Source organism: Pagrus pagrus, assembly GCF_965226575.1.
Source record: "Pagrus pagrus genome assembly, chromosome: 19".
In the NCBI taxonomy this organism is placed as follows: domain Eukaryota; kingdom Metazoa; phylum Chordata; class Actinopteri; order Spariformes; family Sparidae; genus Pagrus; species Pagrus pagrus.
In genome coordinates, this window is record NC_140203.1 from 11,235,427 (window position 1) to 11,258,262 (window position 22,836).

Sequence of the window (22,836 nt, forward strand, 5' to 3'; positions counted from 1 at the left end):
TTAACAATGACATGTCTTTGAAAATCTCCAGCAATATCTTGGTTTTGAGGCTTTTCAGGCTGAGCACATTTCAACATTTGTTTGGGCCTGAGAGAGAAATGAGAACACGCTTTATACAAAAAGTCAGTGTGTTCTTTTTGCTGATACGTGTCCTCTGTTTTGTGAAATCCAGAGTGCAAAATCATTTAAAAAGACATGAATTGTGGCGCTGAAACCCAAACACCATCTCCAAACGCTCTCATAAATACAAAGTATTATGCATACACATGCCCACACACATACACGTGCAGTAGACCTTGTAAACTCTGACACTTAACCTCCCCGTTTCATCCTTTTATCCTTTTCTTGACTGTTCCACCCCATCTTGTGGGGCACAGAGTCACTTAGACATTTGGCTTGAAACCTCCACCTCTGCTCCCTAATCCCTCCATTAGCTAAATTGGCATTCGGTCCACATTGACCCCAGAGATTTTTACTTGGGTTCTGCTTTCACCAGAATTGGACACACACATACACACACACAGAAACTAAATTGGCCTTTTTCAACGTGCATGAATGTCTCAGGTGGAAAACGCTTTCCAGAGGCTCAGGATCAAGGTTCCCGTAAGCTGTTTTTTTTTTTTTTTTTTTTTCTTCCCCCCTTTGCTCTTCACTTTTGTGGCTTTAGTTCTAAACTGGTGTGAAAGTTTGGTAATTGAATTGCAGAGAAAGGCGAGATTGCTCCACTTCTAATGTCAGCAATCCAATTGGAGTTCAAGTTGCACTATATATCTACCATTGATCCGTGAGCATCTGGGATATGGGCTGCGATAATAAATGATGTTAAGGCAATAATGGATAACAACAGACCTGCAATAAACCGTTCAAATGAAATGATTGATTTTGTTTATATATTCATTCGTTTCGAATCTCAGGTGCTCCCTGTGAATTTGTATTTTGTAAGTTCTTTCTAAATTGTTGTACTTGTTGTCTTTCTTATATCTTTGTGAATTTGTGTCCTTGTACCCTTTATTTCTGTCTTAATTAGGGGATGCCCAATTTAGTGAGGCAGTGGGCTATCCTATGGTTCAACAGTGGAGAGTGCGCAGCAATCTCTACAAAGTAAAACTCAGCTCCATCACATTATCTACAGGTCAGTGTCTGAACAATTTGTCCTGATTTTTTAACATCACTTAACATCTACTTACAGTAGAATGTACTGTCTTCTACAAGTCTATACAATCTGCATAGTGCATGTCTATACATTGTTTTCATTTTACCTGTAGTACTATTTATCCACCTAGGTTTGTTTTGTTGTGAGCTGCCAAGAAAATACATTTGAAAAATCTCAACAGCGTTGTCTCTTTCCAGTAATCATGACCCGGTTACTCAAGATAATCGACGCTACCCCCGCCAACAATATAACCACACAGAAGGATGACGGGCTAGCTAACTGAGCTAGCTAACATGCTAACTTGTAGAACTATTTATCCATCTGAATTGTTTCAAGAGTTGCCGAGGTTTAGAGATACCAAACGTAGAAATGTGTGTCCTCTACTGAATATAATGGAACTACATAGTAATTGAAAACCAAACTACAATATGACCACACAGAAGTAACTAAGCTCGCTGACTAAGCTAAGCTAGCTAACGTCCCCGCCATTAATGTTTACGTGCAGCGCTGTCATGAGCACCAGCCCCCCGTCCGTGAGTGAATATACGCTTCCTTCTGCATGGTGATAAAGTTGGCAGGTTAAGTTTAGTAGAAAGAAAATAGTTCCTATAGTTTTCTACTGAACTGCACCCACTAGCTGTATATCTACATCAACTGCGTCCTCATTAGCTGAGTTATAAAGTTAGCCAGCCTCTTGTCCTTGCTGTAGAGGAAAACTATAGTTCCTTCATAATAACGTAGCAGTTGTGGATTATCTTGAGTAACTGGGAAATGCTAACCCAATGCTAAAATGATAACCTAATTCCATTATATTCAAGAGAAGGCACACATTTCCATGGTTGATATCTGCAAAACTTATTGATGGATAAAAAGCACTACAGATATGAGGAAATGTATTTTTTTTATTGAACTGTTCCTTTAATTGAACATTAATAACAGCAGACGTAAGCCTAATTTGGATATCCAGTCCATCCATCCCACCCTTCCGCATACAAACTCCCAATTCCCATCTCCTTCTTGACCTGGCCAGGCTTTTCTAAGGTGCTGAAGACACTGTCAGCTGACAGCACTCGCGAGGAGCTGCTGGCTTTTCTCCAACAATACGGCAGCCACTACGTGTCCGAGGCCCTGTACGGCTCCGAGCTCAGCTGCAGCATCTACTTCCCCAGCAAGAAGGCCCAGCAGCAGCTCTGGCTGCAGTATCAGAAAGGTGAGCGTGCTGACAGACAGACGGGAAGGAAGGAAGGCCATAAATGCCGAATTCTAAAGGAGTGAATGGAGGTGCCATCCTCACATATTGATTTTTTCTGAGAGAGATTTATGTAACGTATCATTTCGAATTTTAACAAGTCTGTGTGGAGGAGAGCCGGCTGTGTTTTGAGGAAGAGTGAAATAGTGGTTACAGTAGGAGTGATGGGGCGGCTATCAAATGTCATCAGGACGACGTAACTGTTTCTAAATCAAAGCAAGCAACCTTTCACAAACACACTGAACAGAAGTAGGGCAAGATTTACTATAATTTAATAGGAGAAGGGGGGGCTTATACTTTTTCAGACTGTAAACTAAACTGGGTTATGTTTAAAGACTTCATCCTTCCTTAATTCGCCTCCTGGTTAAAAGGAAGCATAAGCTGCATGAATTGAATTAAACAGCAGTGTGACTTTACAGCATCCCAAAAGCATCTTGGAGCACTGTTCCATTTAAAAAGCTGTTTTTAATCCTGTTTATCCATGATCCGGAGAGAAGTGCTTATTGATTGCCACCTGGGTTTCATAATAAATACTATTACATACTTGCTCACCTTGTAGGAAAAAAAGACAAAAACAGATTAGAGGTCAAAAAGGGCCAGGATTGAACACCCACACCCTGTTATGTAACAGATCTGTTTTATTGCAGGGGCAGGTTTCAGATTTCGTCTCAGCGGAACGCTGCACTAAATGTTGTTTGTTTTTAAAGCTGAGCATTCGTTTAGACTGAAATGTACCACTGACTGGAATGAAAACATGCATATATCTGACTCTTGACCATCCATGACACATTATGCCTATCCTAGCATGATAGACCCAAGCAATAGAAAGGGAAGTTGTGCTAATAACGTACATAAAACTTGAAAGAAAGTAGTTTGGTATTACACGTCAAGTAGCAGGGCAAAGTACCTGAACACATTTGCTCAAGTACAATTTGGAGGTACTTGTATTTTACTTGATTATCTCCATTTTTGTGGTTTAATTCTACTCCACTACATCAATTTGACAGCTATAGTAGCCAGTTACCTTGCATGTTACATATTAATGGCTTTAAAAATACGACAGTATCAGAATACTTCATAGACATGACGAGGCTATAAAAATGTTTGGATGTTACGAACAAAAACTGCAGCTGATATTTCTGTTGTTTCATAAATGTTTATTGCACTCAGATAATCAAGAATACAAACATGAATTTGACTACACGGAGATGTCAGAAATGTGTTCAACACATTGTAAAATTCACAGCCTGTAAAGGACAAAACACCTCAAACACATGGGAGTGCGGTTCGTGGGACATATTGCAGTATTACAAACAGTGTAAATCAGTAAACTGAAGTATGCAAGTGAATTAATTCTTCCCAAGAACACTTAAGAAAACATATTCAGGTGATGTGAGACACTTTGAAGTTCAGCACACTGACACAAGGACACTTGAATTTTCTAGCATTTTATGCATTTTTCTGTTGAAATTTGATTTCTCTCTAGCGACGACTACTTCTAGTGACCACTTTAATGAGGTGTAAGCACTGAAAGAAAAACTCAGTTGTGATGGCAATGTTGACATGCAGCTGAAACTAGCTTGGTTTAAAAATCTATTGAGTTTTGTGGTGAGGCATAACATGGCCTGACAAAAAAATGAATGCATCACGTAAAATCAAAAAAAGTCACAAGAACATGACTATGACGAACTTCACTTGATACGTAAATTCAGTTCTTTTTTTTTTTTTATCTGTATCTCTTTATGTAGAAAAAAATACGTATTGTTTACAGTTTGATTCTCAGATATGTATATTTGTATGTTGCTGTTTAATAGGGCTCCAGGTGCAGAGTTAAGGTCAGTTTAGTGAAATTATTCATTTTTAAGGCTGAAACTGAGTCAGTATGCAATATGCTCTATTGAGCAAACCTGGACTGGAAGATACGTATGGCCTCAGAGCAGGCGTATTTGCTATTTACGACTTTATAGACATAGAATACGATACGTACAATATTGATTGGCGGGTTTCAATGATTAACTTGATTCCCCATATTTAGGCCACTAAATATTTTGATTAAAGGTGTCTTTTATTGTTGTTTGACCTGAAAGCATCATCTTTCTAATGCTTCATATGGACTCAAAAATTCAATAAATCTACTCGATGAAATAATAAATCCATGCAGATACAGACGAATTAACGGTGACTAATACTAGCACCAACTAGAAAAACACTGCATATGGCTGTGTTGTCTTTACCATATTTACCAACACTGGAGAACTCAGGCTGCAAGTTGTCTAGTGTTGACTAAAAAACCTGAGGGAGAGACACAGCAACATGAAACCAAGATCCCAGTGCAACAAAGCCAGGTTTGGCGTGTGATGCTGGAAGTTTCACTCATCATTATCCTAGCGGTGCTATTCCGAACACTCCTGCAACTGATCCCCACAAAGACCTTGTTACCATAAGCCAGGCGAGAGGAAACAATGGCATGGAACAAGTTTTCTGGAATAAATGTCAGATTTGAATAAAGTTTGTACACATTAAGCAGGGTGTAGATGTCTGCTGTACCCTTGCACTTCAAGGGGGATTCCGTTTTTTGTAAACCTATGTGAATTTGATTTTGTTTTTGTCAAATTTTTTAAAGAAGGGTGATTTATGATGATAAAATTACTGTTTTTTGAAATGGAGTTTGGTGGCTTTGGCTCGAGCAATATAGCAGATGTTTAAACAAAAAGGATTTCACTCTTTAACCATAGGTTATATATCTGTAGGGATCCTTTCTTAAATGTTGTCAGACACTGTGAATAACAAGCTCAGCCTGTCAGTGGCAAAAACAAGAACTTTTAGTCGACTTATTTTGATGGTCCAAGTTTCCATCATGGATTATGTTGCAACCATTGCAACCCGTGTCATGGCTGCTGTTGGCTGAGGAATTCCAAAACTTTTCGTCCCCATTAGTCAGTTTTTACGCCTTAAAAACCAAGCACAAAGGGGATGTAGAGACTCGGCTTAAAATTGTGCAAAGTATGACTGAGCGGAACAGCTTGAAAATGATCTGGAGCAGATGAATTTTATCTTGCAGACGGTTACCTCAACCTGCCCCCTAGTGACGCAAGTGAGGCTGTGACTGGGAAGCCACTATAAGAAGGTTGAATCAAAGAACATATGGAGAGTATAGAGTTTGTAGATCAGATAGTAGATGTTCTTTAAGCTGACACTGCACCAAAATGTTACAACTGATTGCTCAGGTTGTGTGGCTGATGTACATCGACTAGCTAGGCAGTATCATTAGTGGAAAAATGATGAAAATGACAAATTATGATCGCATCAACTCGGTTACCCTAAAAGAAGCTTTGACCAAAAATAATTTTAACAGATGAGGGTGTCATCTTTTTTTTTTTTTACCATTATAAGCTGACACAAAAGGTGCAAACCCACAGTATACTAAATGACATTTCCCCATTGCTCACTTTCCTGTAGGTAACTCAATATTCTACACTTAATGTTCCCTGAACGTTACTGAATGCAATTCAATGTATGCTGATACTTGGTTCCTGTTTTGCCATAAGTTAACTGCACCGTAAACTTTAAAGCTGCCGGCTGCATTCAGCAACATCAATTTTAGTCTGTGCTACTAAAACCTAACCCTAGGAAACAGTGTCTTGTCAATAATAAAGTGCTTCACAGGCCAAAAGCCTTGGTATGCTTTATTTCATATGTAAATACGTGTTCATTTTCAGCTCCTCTTCCTCACGTTTTTCTCCCGCAAAGCTGAGCCAAATCAGTGAAAGCCATGCGTCACACTCACAGTCAGGCTGAATGATGGATATAGCCGTCAACAATAGAGGAAGGAAAATCATCTGTACTTTTTGCCTGCATTGGCTTCGACATCAATGGCTTCTTTTGCTTATTGTAATGTGACAACTTGTGCCGGTATTCTTTGATGTGAAAAGTGTGTATTTTAGTGTTGTGATCTGTTACAATAATCAGCTAGGAGGCTGCTCAAGTGGCTGACTTTTAATTTGAGGTATTAAAATAAAATCCAGTAGGCTTCAAACTGAACCAAAGTGAGACTAGAACATTCATTTAATAACCCAATGAAAGCTGTAGTGAGAAGTGTTTGGAGGGCAGCCAAACTAAAGTGACAGATAACAGTGTGTTTCTACCTTTTTCAAACCTCCATACACACCAACCAACATGTACCCACTTAACCTCTCAATGCTCATGTGGACCGGATTGTCCCTTTAAGAGGTGGAGGAGTGCCTCCTCTGGATGTATGTGTAGACTTTGACACAGTGGTCCCAACAATCCAGCACTAGCAGCTGTCCTTTCTGGGTGGTGGCCACTCCCACAGGGCAGGTCAACCCTTCCTGGATGAGAATCTTGAATCCACCCTCTTTGGGAAACTGGAGTATTTCTTTCCTGCCACTGTCTGTTACCAGCAAATCCCCATTGGCATCGACACACATGCCAGTGATACAACGGAAGTCCTCTGTCTCCGAGAAGAAATGGCTGAGCTGCTTGCCTAGCTGGCCGTCGGTATCCACTGAGCCGATAGAGAAGCCGCCCTCCAGGTGGGGCTCATTGTGGCGCTTCTCAAAGTTCAGGGCCAGGCCTTGGGTGAAGTAGACCGTTCCAGCTGCATCGCATGTCACAAACTTTGGCCGCACAGCAGAGCACAGTCGGTTGTAGCTGACCACACCTACATTGCGGTCCACTGCTAGGCACCACAGTTTGCCACCTTCCACATCTGACACCACAAATTGCCCTGATGGCATGGCAGTAATGCCCCAGGGCTTTATCAGTTGGTTCTTATGGCAGGCCACACAGTGTCCATCCATAGTGTAGACTTTAACTGAGTTATCGTAGTTGTCAGTGACCCCAATCAGGCCTTGAGGAGTGACAGCGATAGATAAGGGGATGAGATTAGGCAGATCAGCCCCAAGGAAGCTCAGGACAAAGTTGTCGATGCTGCTGGCATTGCGGCGGATTTCACGCTGGAAGCCTTTGCGGTTAAAGATCTGGATGCGGTAGTTGCCACGGTCAGCCACCAGGACCTCACCTTGTTGTGTCACACAGATGCTGACTGGTAAATTGAACATGCCAGGTAGACTTCCCTTGCTGCCCATCTTCTTCACAAACTGGCAGACTGGGGGCCCTGCGCTCGCTCCAGCTCCTCCAGGTGATCCCCCACCTGCATCCATGGACTTTGACTTAAAGCTGGCTGGTGAACCACACACTGCCTCTTCTACAGCTGTGACCATGTCGATATCTCGGTAAAGATCCACTGGAGCACCTGTTGCACCACCCATAGCCCCTGCTACCCCCGCTACACTCTCTAAATCACCCTCGAGTGCAACCTCCAACTCCTCATCTTCTGTATTGACGCTGTAAGTATTTGTGTTCACCTGGCCCACTTCGACAGGTTTGGAGTGCTCTGTTCTGACCAGCTGTGGCTCTTGCAGCTGAAACATAGTGGGCAAGCTGCTCCTCAGATCCAGCTCTTCATCATCAATTCCTCCGCCATCATCCTTGAGCAAAGCTATATCACTCTGTCTCACCAGCATTGTCAGATAATCACAGCGGGACACCACTTTTACCTCTGCAATGTTAAGGAGATATGTCTGCTCCTCCAGGACCTGCCCATTAAGCTTGTCAACATCTGCCATTGAAGCTGTAAATGTCCTTCGAGACCTCTTGAGCTCCTCTTGAAGACGCAGCTCAGCTGTGGCATAGTCCTGCTGCACTGTCTGGTATTTTAGTCTCAAGGACTTGTTGATGTTCTCAATAGCTGTCTTTTTCTTCTGAATTTCTCCCATAACATCACGTAGAGCGGTCAGCTTGCCTCCCAGTTCTTTACGACGCTGCTCAGCAGCCACCCTAATAGGCTGGACTGAATGACCTTGATGTAGGTGGCCTTCCCCTTTGCAGAGCTCACAGAGGACTGTGGCACAGTCATGGCAGTACTGTCGGGGTAGGCGGTTGCAGCAGGACTTGCACATGAGGGCGGCAGCAGCAGCACTGCAGGATATAGCACAATCTAGGATCTTGAGCACAGTGAGATTATCAGCCAGCTGGGAGATACTGCTCATACGTGAGACCTTGCTACAGAAGGGACAGCGCACACCATTGATGGTATTAGCCAACAGCTTCTCTAGACACTGGCGACACACTGTGTGACCACACTGCAGGAGTTTGGGTCTCATTTGATCCTGATTGTAGGTCTCCAGGCAGATGGGGCATTCAAGGACCTCCCTCATTAGATCTGGGTCCAGGGGGGGAGATGCTGCCGCCATTATGTTCCTTTCCTTGAGTGAGGGAAAAAAAAAAAGAGATAACGTTTTGTAAGATTGTACCAATCTGTGTGAAAATCTACTGAGAACAAATCACCATGCCATTTAACTCAGGCGAGGAGATAACTATGTGATCATCATGTTCAAGCTCATCTCAATATCTGACCCTCATCTAATGTACTGTCCTAAACATACACCTAATGTTAGTAGGCCAGTTTGCAGCTGTGCAAAAAAGTAAGTATACATGCCAAGCTATAGCTAGCACAACAAGCTAGCTCTCTTCTGTTTCAAAGTAGCTATTTGCTGCAGTTTCACGTTAGCTGAAATGAGCAAACACAAAGTAGTTATCATGTGACCAGTTAACAAGGCAACATCACTGACAGCAACTAGTTGACAGAATGCAATGCTAACATGAACGTTAGCTAGTTACAACGCACAACGTCCTCTTGAAAGCAAAGTAAATAAGACACCACATTAAGGCATTAATGATAATGGCAGACGAGCTAGCTAATAAACTAATTGTTGTTGTTTATAAGTGAGCTAATTGGTTTGTCCCACGCAATGATGACAAGCAATGTGCTAAACAAGCTAGCAAGCTAACTACGTTGTATCTAAAGTCACCATGGCGCTCTCTTGATGCTTAACAACAGATTGACCTTGCAGACCAGACTGTCAAACGAGTAATGGTCACAATTCAGTCATTTTAAACGAGAAAGTCGGAGGCCTCTCGACAAAACAACAAACGTTAACGCTGCTGCCCCCTGACACAACGCGACAATGTCATTTCACATCCTCATTGGGCTGCTTCTGATGAACGTGCATTTAAAAACATATGCGGCTCATCGTAACGTCTCCCTTCTGACATCCCTGCTTTAAAACATTACCTTTTCCTCAGTGTTAGCTGGTTTGGAAGCACAGAGGTTGTGATGGGCGTGCTGTGTTTCTGCTACTGCAGCTGCTACTCAGACTGCAGTGTTGACGTCTGACGTCACTTACGCAGCGCCGGGGCTGTTACGCCATACGCACACGCTCTTGAGTCTGACGGTTGTTTCTGATTGGCTGCTGTGTCAGCTTGTACAAGGGCACGCCAGTGTCCTGATGAGATATTCATGGTCCTGATGCAGTTCATGGGATTTTACTGATATTATGATTATCAGCATGAGCAGAAAACCGAAGGTATTTTACTGTCTTTTGTTTTTATTCATCGCATGCTCATATTCACACAGAACAGTGGGCGAGAGAGTCTGTCAGGCAAAATGCATTGTATCAATTTCCATGCACTGTACCTAGTCTAAATACTCTCCCAGCAAGACTGTAATTTCTCATTTAATAACTGTAACTTAACAGTGGTCCTTTTAGTGTTCAGTCAGCACATATTTTTAAGAATAAACATAAGATAATAATAACAATAATAACAATAACAATAATAATAATAATAATAATAATAATTAAAAAACGTTATTTATAAAGCACCTTTCTAAACACAGGTTACAAAGTGCTTTAAATCAGCAACAAGGTGTAAAACATGTTTATACGCACATATGTATGTATGTGTTTATATACATATATATGTATCTATGTATATATGTATGTATATATATATACATATATGTATATACATATGTATATATATGTATCTGTGTATGAATGTATATATGTGTGTGTGTTTAGGGATATTGGGATATTGGTGCATGTATGCATGCGCATGGATATGCATTGAAAGTCAAATGAAATGTGTTGCATTTTTGGGGGGGGGCCAAAAATATTCACAAAACACAAAATAAAAATTCAGATATGTCACAGAATAAACAATCAAGCGAAACACTTAAATATCCCAATATCCCTAACTAATTGTGAGTGGTGTATAAATAAATTATAATAACAACAACAATAAAAACAACAACAACAACAATAATAATAATAATAATAATAATAATAATAATAATAATGCAGATGAGAAACTTATCCAAAATGACTCCAAAGGTTTTAAGGTTAACTAAAGTTAATAATAAGATTAGTTAACTTGAATTTCAAAGTTTAAACCAATGTGTAACTGAGAAAATAAGTCTCATAGAGGGAAATTAAAGTACTGCCCACATGCTACAGTTTATTCTGAAAACATCCAGATGTGGTGACTTGTTTCAGGTTTTAGATGTGAGCTAGTTATTACAAAAGGAGACCACTAGATGTCAGGATAGGTCTTCTAGAAGATGCCCATGCAACACCTCTGCACCCAAAGTGAATACAAGTAAATATGGGAATTGGGAGCTAGGATCTTCTTTTCTTTGGTCAACCACTTCTAAAACAAATAGGTTCTATGGAAATGTGGAAAATATAATATAACAATCCTTAGTTATTTAGCATATTTCAGAAATGTTACCACTTTTTTCCCACTGTTATTATAGAGTAAATGCTGTAATAATAATAATTAAAGATAGATAAAGCAAGGTTTAATTGGATCAGTTGATGTGTTTGTACTGCTGTGTCAGCATAACTTAAGACTGTACACTGTAGATAAGAGAAATCTGTTCAAATCAGTCTGTGGTTCATACTGTAGCTGTTTCAATATAGCAAAAACAATAATGTCAACAGCAACTAGCCTATACCTAACCAAATTGCTATGGAAGAAATCTGACACCTTTGCTGTTGTTGCCCGGGCAACATAACCCTGGCCAGAGGCGATGTGTCCCTGATGAGTAATTATACTGCAACCTGTCTACAAAGACATTTTAATTAACAACGGCAGTGCAAGATCAATGGCAAGGAAATGCTCTCCATTTATCTCCTCACTATGTTTGATGACAGGCAAACGTTGCATGAGCAAAGAGATGTCTGTATATGGAAAAAGATTAAATGACGGGCCGCTCCTTTAAGTGCACCAAAATACATGTGGTCCAGTTTAATTTGTCCTTGTGAAGGGTGTCGCCGTCGGACAATAGTCAGTGAAAATGTACAATGCACAAACACAAATAAACAGACACTCAATAAACAGACAAAGTGATCCCAGATGATGAAGATGAATTATGTGTTTGCTACTGGTCTCAAAACAAGTTTTGAGAAAAGGAAGGAAGTTGTGAAAGAAAAAATAGTGGATGGAAAGGAAGAAAGACTTTGTTCATGGTGGAAGAATTTCTCAGATCAAAAGACATCAAAAGATTTTTGAGTCTCATTCCCCAAAGCGGCAGTATTCAACACGCTGGAAATGACACGACCTTCTTACTATCGGATCTTTAAGTATAGTATTTAAGTATATTTGCTTAGTTACTTGCCACCACTGTAAGTACACTATTCATGTCATCCAGCTCTGACAATCACCTTACCTTTCCTGCGTTTTTTTTTTTACCCATGAATACTTGACAGCGCCAAACCTTTAATACAATTCTTATGTGTGCATATAAAGATGTAAATAATTGTCCTCTGGGGTGAACTGAGTTAAAGGCAGTGAGAGTGAATAAGACCGACTGGCCACAGCCAACCTGAGCTACAGAGATTTATTGTGAGAGCTCTTTTTCGACAGTTCTTTTCTGTGTCTGCGTTGCCTCAAGAGGTGCATGTAATTGGGCTCTCGGGCCACCCCTTGAGCCTGTTTACATACTGTTGCACATGAAGTTACCACCCACCTTTTCAACTGTTTGCCAGTGTCTCACAGACGTGAACAGGGAGAAAGCCACAAAGACATACAGAAAAAGATGTATGTCCGGACCTGATTCTCTCTGGCACACAAACAGACACACCGGAGTCAGAGCTGCATTTGAGGACATGAGAGTGTTTTTACTGAGGATTTAGAAGTTTGATGATTTTTAAAGCTGATTTGTATACATTTTAGATTTGTTAGATAAATATGTTATTTTCCCTTACCAGAATCTTCACTGGACACATGAACCAAGTGGTCCTCCCACAAAATTGTCTACAGCATTTCAGCATTCATCATATTTTCTGTCTTTGGAAGTGAATTATAGCTACAGCTTGTTCGGTCTTGCCAATTACCTATACATACACATATACATATACATATACATATCATTTTTATGGATAACCAAAAAACACTCAGTTACTGCTAAGTTACTTTTACTGTTAGAGGTGCAATATATAAGACCTTGCCACTTGTTGAGTTCATACTCATACTAACAAATAGGGGACAACATATCACCATAGTCACCGCTAACTGCTGCTTTCCGTCAGTTAGCTCGGTTAGCCATGCAGCTGGCGGTCCGGTGGGGAGCTGAGAGCACTGTCAAAGTGCTGGTGTTGTTTACACCGCTATAGCACAGGAACTTTGAACCCAGATGATGAGCCGATGCTAGCTGGTTAGCATGCTAAACACTGCAACAGAATACAGCGACGCCAGGTTATAACGGTTAGACTCGACATTGCACCTTTGAATATTCTTTTTATTTTTGCTAAAGCGTAAAAAATAACAGATGTTGGGACTTCATGTGAACATGTTTATTATTAACAATAAGGACATTTTACTTTTGTGATTTCAGAGACCTAAGAAAAAACAAAACTTTTTGCAGCTTTAAGTCACACCAAGGCCTTCTGCTCTCTATTACTTTGTGATTCTCTCCGTGCAAACAATATCAGTGAGACAACGGTCCTTGAAAAACATCCCCTCCTGTGCTGTGTTTTTCTCAGAGCTGTTAAATGCCTCACATCTGTTGGCATGTGTTTGCGTTTGAGAAATGAATTTTTGAAAGTTAACACACCCTTTTCGTGTCTTGGGTTAACTTATTTAACATTGCTGACACTACAGGACTCAGAAGTGAAATTGCACACTAGACACATTTAGACTTGCTTTTCTCTCTCTTTCTCACATAAACACATTTGAGTTCACGCACGGTTTCTTGCCTTTTTGGCCACTGACAATAGTTTGAAGGATGTTTGAGGTCACTGTCCTTAAAACTTTTTACCAGGACAGAAGTCATTTAAAATGTTAACTCTTATTCATCCCAGTTTCCCCACCTTTATTAACGTCAAGGGCTTTCTCAGCTGTCTTGCCCACTTCTCTCAGGTTTAGGGTTTCACTTTTTTTTTTCTCTTGGTCTCTGTGTATACATGTACTCTTATGTAATAGTGTATGCATTCGCGATCTTATCGATCCATCATGTGCCTCTGTGTGTGTGAGTGCGGGTTTGTGATCCTAACTTAAACATTTACACATTCTGTATGTTTATTCTCACGTACAAAAAAAGCTTTATTGCTCTTTACTCTGGTCACGTAACTGCAATATCGAGGGTTCGATGAGGGTAATCGTACATTTCCAGACATACATTTGGACTGACTGATGGTCCCTCATGTCTCAAAGCTACATCATAAGCTGGTAATTCCAATCTTAATGCACCTTTTTATTACTAGAAAGAAGCCTTTTTCCGCTCACTGGGAAAACTTAAATCCCCTGTCCTTGTAAAGCGAGACACAAAAAGCACATCTGCTTCATCAACACAGATGGCAGATGTGCTCCACTGTAACATGTGGCCTGATGTGTCCTCCAAGTGAAACACTCAACACCCAAGTAGCATTCTCTCCTGTTTTTTACTCCTCCCCTGCTTGTGTTGCTTGTGCCTCCACTTCTTTCTGCATGGTGTGTTGTTTTCTCAGCCAGAGAGGAAATGATGAGAAAGAAACCCCCAACTCAAATGAGAACATCAAATAGAGGTAATTGACGCTTAGGATAAGAAGCCAGTGACACTTCTCCGCCCTCCCATTCATCCTTTGTCCATGAAAGCTGATGACAGTAAGGGATTAGTTGTTGTTTTTTCTTCTTTTCCTTGGCAGCAAGTAAAAGTAAATCCAGATGCGGACTTTCTGCGCAACTGGGGGACTGTGAATGCTACTCCAAGGGAAGATTAATAAATTGTTTTATGGAAATAAAGATTAGAGAGAGTTTAGAGATTGTTGGTGGTTTGCCTCCCTCTTCCTAAAATGCATGTAAATACTTATCACTGTTCACTTTGTTTTTCCCCCTCCTACCTATACCTTCCCCTCCACTCCTGCTTACCCCTCCAGAGGCAACAGACCAGGGGGTTGGCGGAGGTGGGCGGCGAGAGCTGAAGTCGGTTCCCTTCATCAGCTACCTGTCGGCACTGCAGAAAAGCCAGCTGTTGACTGATGACATGGTGAACGGCGTAGAGATCCGCTGTGAGGAGAAAGGCAGCTGTCCAGCTGGCTGCCACCTGTGCCATCACCAGGCCGTGATGGGAGGAGTGTCGGGGAGAGGCCGCACTGGTAACAGCAGGAGCGGAGAGCAGCCTTCCCCCATCCCCGTCCTGCTGGAAGTCAGCCGCGTGGTGCCCCTCTACAGCCTGGTCCAAGACAATGTCACCAAAGAGGTGAGAAAGCAGTGCGGGGGGTAGGAAGTCTGTCTGTGGGCATGCTTGTGTGCACTTGCATGTGTGTGTAGGAGAGGCTGAGAAAGTGGCCATAAAAGAGAATCAAGACGAGAGATGTGTGGCATCAAATTACCCGCTGGAGTTGGAAGAAAAAAATATAAAAAAAACATTCACTTCCAGGAATGGTCTTTCATCAGTTTATTCTAACCCTAACCCCAAGTATTTTTGAATGAATGAAAGGAATGAAAATCTAAAAATTGTTTAACTTTTTTTTTTTTAACTTAAATAATCAAAAGAATGTAAAGAAACAACAGTGTTGACGTTATGTCAAAGAAAGAAAGTTAGCATGCTAACCAGCTAGCCTCAGCTCATCCGGGTTCAAAGTTCCTGTGCGGCGTAAACAACACCAACACTTTCCCGTTGCTCTGAGCTCTTAGCCCAGACCGCTAGCTGCATGGCTAACTGAGATAACTAGCTAACGACATCTACAGTTAGCAGTAACTCTGGTTAGTATGAATGTTTGACAGGTGTTCAATTCTTGCATATTGCGCCTTTAAATTCTAACATTTTGTGATTTATTCACCTATATAATCTAAAACTGTATGAACTTATTTTTTTTAAGTTTTGCATTGAAGCTAGCATGTGATTATGCCATTTCTGCAACAGAAATGTATTGTAAATGTGAGGCAAATTAGCACGTATACTGTATGTTGTGCCTCCCTTTGACAAAAGCTGCAATCTGTTGAAAAATAAAGGAGGCTTTTCCTTATTATTCACTACATTCTACTTATATACAACCTCGTGCCATGTGGTGATGGCGTAACCCTTTTTATACTGTACAGATCCATTGTCCTCTAAAGAGCTGAACCGATGCAGTTGCAACAAATCACCTCTAGGTGGCATGAGTTGGTTAACTTTGACCACTGGAAATGAGCACTGTAATACAGAGGGCATAAAAAAGATGACATCATGGTTTTCTCCTCTTGTGGGAAAGTCGATGTGTATATGTGTGAGATATATGTGTGTGTATGTGTCTAAACAAGCACACGCAGCTGAATGTAATATCAGCTTAATGGCTGCATGTTGTGTTTATGATTCATCCTGTATGAAAAGTCTTTGGATCTCTGTGCAGTGGAAGTTAATCATATCAGATTTCTTTTCCATAAGGTAATTGAGGAGGGGGGCTCTGGCTTCACTTGACATTTTGTTTACCACATTCTGCTCTGTTTGGGCTTCATCATGACATTGTCTTGCTACCTAATATCCGGCACATGTCTTCCGTGTGTGTGTGTGTGTGTGTGTGTGTGTGTGTGTGTGTGTGTGTGTGTGTTAACCAACGCAGAGCTGTTTGCAGGTGACTCACACCCAACACACAGGCATGCACGCGCCATAGGGAGCAGACTGGCTCGCGCTCCTCCCAATCAAGCATCTAATTACCTTACCTTCTGAAATTACTGCAGGCAACAACAATACCAGAGGCAAAAACACACACACATAAATATATATGCACTCACAAACACACACACACACACACACACACACACACAACAAAGCCCCCTGTACGTGCCGCCCATAACAAGCACCACAGCCCCAAAGAAAAGAAGGCACAATCAATAGCAGACGATCCCTAGTGGGCCTCATCGATAGCTAAACGTGAGGAAGAGCAAAATGTCTCTTTTCCCTTTCCTCCAAACACCTCGCTATCCATCCTTCTCTCTCCCCCTACCCAACCCGTGGTCTTCTGGGGATGTAGAGAGTGAGATGTATGAGGAGGAGGAGAAGGGGTAGACTGCAGTGGATCGCTCTGGCAAGCCCTTCTGAGGTAGCTTGAGGCAGGATTATTAGCTTCTTATTGATGTCATCGACCTCTTGGGAGGGAGGGGAGTCCATCACTCCGCTCCTCTTTTTTTCCCCTATCTTTCCCCTTCTTCTCTTGGCCGCAACGGCAGCCGCTAGTCTGAGAGGCACATACGTATATTACATTAGCGACGAGCGACACAACAACCTGCCACTCCATACACACATGCTCATTCTCTCTCTCTCTCTCTCTCTCTCTCTCTCTCTCTCTCTCTCTCTCTCTCTCTGGCTTTGTGCGTGTATGTTTCTCACACACTCTTTTGCTTAAGACTATCTTTCTACTTTGCTGGGTATATGGGGAAAGACAGATGCCATGTTGCAATAGCTTCCTCAGAGATGAGGTTACCTTTTTGTTACCTGAAGCAATCAAAAAAGAGGCTTAGTTGTCCCGCTTACGAATCGGTGGACTGAGGTCATACCCATATATGTGTATACATATTTGTATGCACATATCAGGTTTACACGGACTTGTCCCCATTTCTTTGACTCCCTTCCTCCTTCCTTTCTCGGCAAGCTACATCTTTCATTGGCCTCTCCCTGACTGCCCGACTGTTTGACAGAACATGTCATGTCCCTTTCACATAAATCTCCTCATTATTAAGCCAGGGGGGGATTTTGTTACAATATGAAATTACCTCTTCTTTGAAAGGACCACTACCACCACTGAAAAGAAACAGAATTAAATGGTTGACCGGCGTAACTCCCTTCTTCTTAGCTTGCTCTGTGTGGCTCTTTCAAAGAGGAGAATATGGATAAAGTATTTCTTTGTTCATGTGTCCAGTTATGACATCACCAATGACTAGTTAAGAATGTGGGGTAAGTGATACATGTAAGACTGATCCTCTCAGTCAGTAATGGAGAGTTACCTGAGTTATTCCCTAATATATGTTAAAGGATTAGGGTTGGGGTTGGTTTTAGGGTGAGGGTCGGGATGGTGTCCCAAAATAGAGAAGACATATTGTCTCACTTACCTGTTGTGGTATATTTCCATGCTGGTAGTTTGGTTTGAAGTGTCCCTGACCCTGATATACAGTATTAGCCTCTAAGCCTATGCAATGATTGAAATTACTCAAAAAAGCATCCCTTTCGAGAAACAGTGGCCCCTCTGGGTTATCTCCAGTCCTTACTGACCAACTGTTGCTTTGTGTGGGAGTATGTCCCAATGAAAACTTCTTACAGGGGATTCTCCAAAGTAATCGGGATAGTTCTAAAGAGTAATTTGTGTAAACATTGCAAAAGAATCACATTCACCTCCATTGTATTTTTGTTTATTGGTATCTTATCTTAAAACTCAAGCAAATAAAACCTGAACCATCTGAATGCTTTAATCTCTTTCTGGTGGGTGAACTGACCTTTTGACACACTGAATAACAAATGGATATTCTTGATTCATTATCTCCCAAGCAATTGAGAGGAATTTCACCTGTACAAAACCTGTGCAGATGATTGCCCCAAAACTTACTTTTGCATTCACCAGTTGTAAAATTTGTCGATACTTTATTACATTCGCTCATCTCTAAGAAACACAATGATTATGTTTTGAATTTGGAAACAAAGGTTTGAGGTTTACTGCCCCTTTGTCTTGGTATTCTCAAGTTGCTCTGGTCTCGGGCTTGGCTTGCTTTAAACCTGTTCTTGACTTGAATTCGACTGGAACCGGTCTTGGAATTGGCTTGGACACGACTAAGGTGGTCTTGCTTACAGGCCCTGGTGTGTGCACGCAAACACACACGCACACAGATACTTCCCTGTTTTAGTGCCAGAGAAAAATACCTCAGTGGATAAATAAATAAGCTAACGCCTGTGGTGCTTGCCAGTGGTCCTATGTCCTGTGTTGCTGTGACTGAATTATGGCAAACCTTTCGAACAAATTGGTTGTGAGTCTAATGGCCCAGAATGCTCTATATCTTGCCGAGTGGCCGCTGTCATGCTCTCCGCTGCAGACCTTCGCAGGGGCGTGCCTTGAACATTTTCAGTGGGGGCAGGAGGGGGAAAAGAGGCAAGGAGCAGCAACATACTTTCACAAAAAGGTGGAGGAGTCTGACTCACTGAGTTACATTTTTGGATTACTATCTTGCACATTTCAAATATTCTTGCATACTGTGAACTTTTGCACATTCCCCTGTTAAAAACTTCCGGCAGTTTCCTGCACAAAGCTGTGCACATCTGAAAAAGCAACTCACCCTGAATGTTGCTGCCAACTCTAGGCAATAGTCTGCCACAGAGCTCAATCCGGTAGGTGACATAACCCACACATAAAAGAAAAAAAATCTCAGATCTCAGGGTCATCATCACTTCAGTACCAAGGAGAGCGCACGCTCATATGGATCATTAAAAAGATTCATTTAAACACTGTGTGGCCAGTGTTTCTCTGCTCCCTGTTTGTTAGGTACACCTAGCTAAAACTAATGCAGTCTAATACAACAGCCCTGCAAGAAATCCTACCAATACAGAGGTTGTAATGTTCAACTGTTTAAGAGAGGTGTTGATTCACGTGTTGATTGTGGTGCTGTTGAACTGCATTGCATTAAACAGAGAGCTGTTCTGTTAATTAGCCTACTCTGATTGATATAGATGAGGGGGACAAAATAACAGAAAGACCTGACAATGTAACACCGTTCAATGTACAGCACCACAAACTGCATCCTCCATCTTCATAAAGGTCGGATTTATCACAAGGCTGTTGTAGTTTTTGGTCCATAAAGCATTAATTACATCAGCAGTAGTACATACTTGTCCGTTATGCTCTAGACAAAAGAGTTTAGCATCCAAACTGACCACACTGACAGTTAATCCCTGTTTCCTATCCCAAAGAAAGAGCTAGGGGTTCAGAGGCAGCATCGATAATTAATCCATTGGCCTTATAGAGCGTTGTATCCAGCAGACTAAGTCTTCTTGTTAGTTTCCATTGAAATAACATTTTTAAAATTCTTATTTTTCATAAATTTAAATGTGTTTAAATGTGAAAAAAATATTATTTGCAAAAATACATACAAAATAAAGACATTTAATTCACATAATACACAAACTTATTGAGCAAGAGGAAACCACTGGAGAGATTGGAGAGAGTGAGGCTAACATGCATAGCATTAGCCATGCTACAACTGCTGCCGACTTGTTTATACGTGGTACTATAGGCAACTCTACATGTTATTGAATGCCCAGTTAAATATGCACCAGACTTTTTTACAATATACTTATTGGGGTTTTACAGTATAGTGAGGGGTCCTTGGTTTATATTTTCTTTTAATCCCTTTCTCTGTGGCTTTTCTTTTGGCTCACACTGTTAACAAATGTCAACACATAACAAGATAACAGACTTACAAATAAGTCAATTTACTTTGTTAAAAAGGTCAGATTAGCTTAGAACATTGTCAGACTGAGCTGGAACACCTAAAAACCAATACCTGCTGTTTGAGGGTTCTCCAATGACATGGCAACCCCCCATCAACCTCTAGGTGAACCAAGCCTCCAGCTGCCCCCAGTGTCCAATTTCCTGGAAGTACTACTTGTGACGAGGTTCCTAGAACCAGCCCATTGGTACCTTTGTTAACACCATTAGCCCTGAATGATTGGAAAGGATACATAAGTGCATTTGTGTGTGCGTACACACACACACACAGACCTACACACTTAGGTCACTATTGATGGTGTCCTGTGTGTGCTGACTTAGACTCTTTACCACCACTGGTGATCATCTTATAAATCAATACTGTGGGCCAGCTGGCCAGTGTTTTCGTGTATTAGCCTCTGAAGAAGGACAGTAATATGGTCAGCTTAGACTAGACAAACAGATTAATACATTAAAGAGGTCACAATGGCCTCCGTTGCCTTCTTGGAAGTCACGACAAGCTTTGACGAAAGTGAAAGGTCCAAATAGTGTTTTGGTGCCAGTGAGTCTGCAGTGTCTGAATGATGTCAAGGCTTGGAATTTGCAGCCGGAGTTGTTGCTGATGCTCAGTGGCTTTGCTGCTCACTGATCTTGTCTCCCTTGTCCAAAGCAGGGGGTGATTACATTTCAGCTCAATTTGTTCAGTATCGATAAGGTCAATGGAGATGAATCGTGGCATATTTGTGAAACGGTAGAACCATGTGTTATTGTAACCATGGAGGCATCACCAGCTCCTGAAAGCAAATCTGTCATGACTATACAGAATGTGTCTTACACTGTTACAGTCAATGCTCAGATAGGAGTGTCTTTGTCAAAACACTTGCTTTTCTAATTTGAGGCACAATGGATAAGGTCTGTTTCTCACCCCATGTGGCCAAGACAGAATGTATATGGATCTATAGTGTTCTGGGAAATGCATGATGTGTGGTTAATCAATACAGTATAGGGTATCTTGTAACTGCGCTGAATGCAGAAGTACTCAATTTCAATGTGTCTGTTCATCGCGCTAAAGGATTTTCCTTACTGACCAGAGCTTTTGCACCAGCAGGACATATTGCTGTCTTCACTGCCACACACTTGACATATTATCACTTTACATGCCTTGGCTAACAATCACTATTTCTTGCTAAATCCTCATCTCTGTTTTACCTCCTGTGCCCCCCGAACAAAAGCCACCACCCCCCCACCCCCCCACCTCATTCTCTAAACCACAATTAGATTCCCTGTTTACCCAGCGGAGACTGGCTTGCATTACTCTTCAAACATAAACACGGCGGTAATCGCTTTGTCTATTTTTCACATGTGCAGCCATGCAATCAAGCGCACAGACCCATATGGGGTTTTTCTAGGAATCTGGTGGTGGTAAACGCATGGCGGTCCTGTGGTCTTTTTCTCTTTTGCCCCTAGCAGCGGAGGTCATTTCTCATTTCTCATATTTGTCTAGTCTGTGTGCGTGCATAGACCTTGAGTCCAGGTTTCTCTTGTTGCCTTTGTCTGTGGCCTGCTTCCCATTGACATGAGGTGGCAAGACCCCTGCTGCTGTTGTTTTCTGGCAGCAGTTAGCCACATGGGTTCGGGCAAGGGGGGAGAAATGTAATTACCTTTTTCCCCTTTTTGGTTTTCCAGGGGGTTATTATATGGCCATGGATTACAGTGCTTGCCTGCCCCCTATAATAACTGCTCATTCAGCATGCTCATTTGGAGGGTCTTGTATTGGAGGATAAATAATGGGAAAGCCTTGACTACTGAATGATCCTGATCCTGTCCCACAGTAAGGTGGGGAATTCTTTCAGCCTTGGGAGTCTCCTTTTTTTGCCTCCTTGTTCATCTTGTTGGTTTTTTTACTGTCCTATTTCCTTCGGTCTATCCAGTCTTGTTCTCTTTCTTCACTCTTTCTTACTCTGCTGCCCATTTAGGTCACTTTCACTCTCAAGATTCAGTGCCTTGAGTGAAAGCAAGTGGTATTGGAAGAAGTCAGTTCCCATGAAAGGCTGTTGAGCCTCCTTTACAGCTAACAATGCAGTGTTGTGGAAATGCTAACATCAGCTTCTGAGTGCATACCCTGACTCTTTTTTTGGCCAAGCCGCCCGCCTCTCTGGTCAGGACTATGCCCAAAGTCATCTCAAATGTCACTTTCACTAATCAACACACTGCAGAAATCTTCCTTGGCATTTCTCCAATGAAATGAAACGACCAACTGTGGAAATCAATCTTTAATTGGAGAGTGCGCTTCTGTATGCGTGTTTGCAATGTGCCCACGTGTGCACGCCGCATGTGCGCCGTCGTCTTAAAGATGTGTGTGGTCTCATCAGTTCCTTTGCCTTCGGATAAGTGAATGTCATGGTGCATTGGAACAAAGGAGTGGCTTCTCTCTGCTTTTTGTTGGATGCCTGGTACCCAGTGATAATGTTTCCGCATGGTTCCAGTGTCCTATTTTTGTGACCATGATCAAGTACATCTCCAAAGTTGTCTGCATGAGGCAGTACTGCCAACCAGTTAGAGCACATAAATAACTGAGTGCTCCATTGATCCATAGTGTGACAGGGGGAGCCAGAGTGCTTGCGAACTCCCTTGAACTCACTCTC

The 22,836-nt window shown here is 41.7% G+C and overlaps 2 protein-coding genes across 4 annotated transcripts in view; one reads left to right on the forward strand and one right to left on the reverse strand.

The window, feature by feature from the left end:
• Window positions 1-22,836, forward strand: part of astn2 (astrotactin 2) — a 306,993-nt gene that overhangs the window by 240,964 nt on the left and 43,193 nt on the right. For all 3 annotated transcript variants that reach the window (XM_084384096.1, XM_084384097.1, XM_084384098.1), the window contains 3 exons: window positions 1,028-1,132; window positions 2,184-2,363; window positions 14,681-15,003. In XM_084384096.1, coding sequence (XP_084240222.1) covers window positions 1,028-1,132; window positions 2,184-2,363; window positions 14,681-15,003 — 608 coding nt within the window. The remainder of the gene's footprint in view (window positions 1-1,027; window positions 1,133-2,183; window positions 2,364-14,680; window positions 15,004-22,836) is intronic.
• trim32 (tripartite motif containing 32) lies at window positions 6,384-9,665 on the reverse strand. Its single transcript, XM_084384099.1, has 2 exons — window positions 9,559-9,665; window positions 6,384-8,689 (listed from the first exon to the last, which is right to left on the reverse strand). The coding sequence occupies exon 2, from the start codon at window positions 8,675-8,677 to the stop codon at window positions 6,626-6,628; it is 2,052 nt and encodes a 683-aa protein (XP_084240225.1). The 5' UTR covers window positions 8,678-8,689; window positions 9,559-9,665; the 3' UTR covers window positions 6,384-6,625.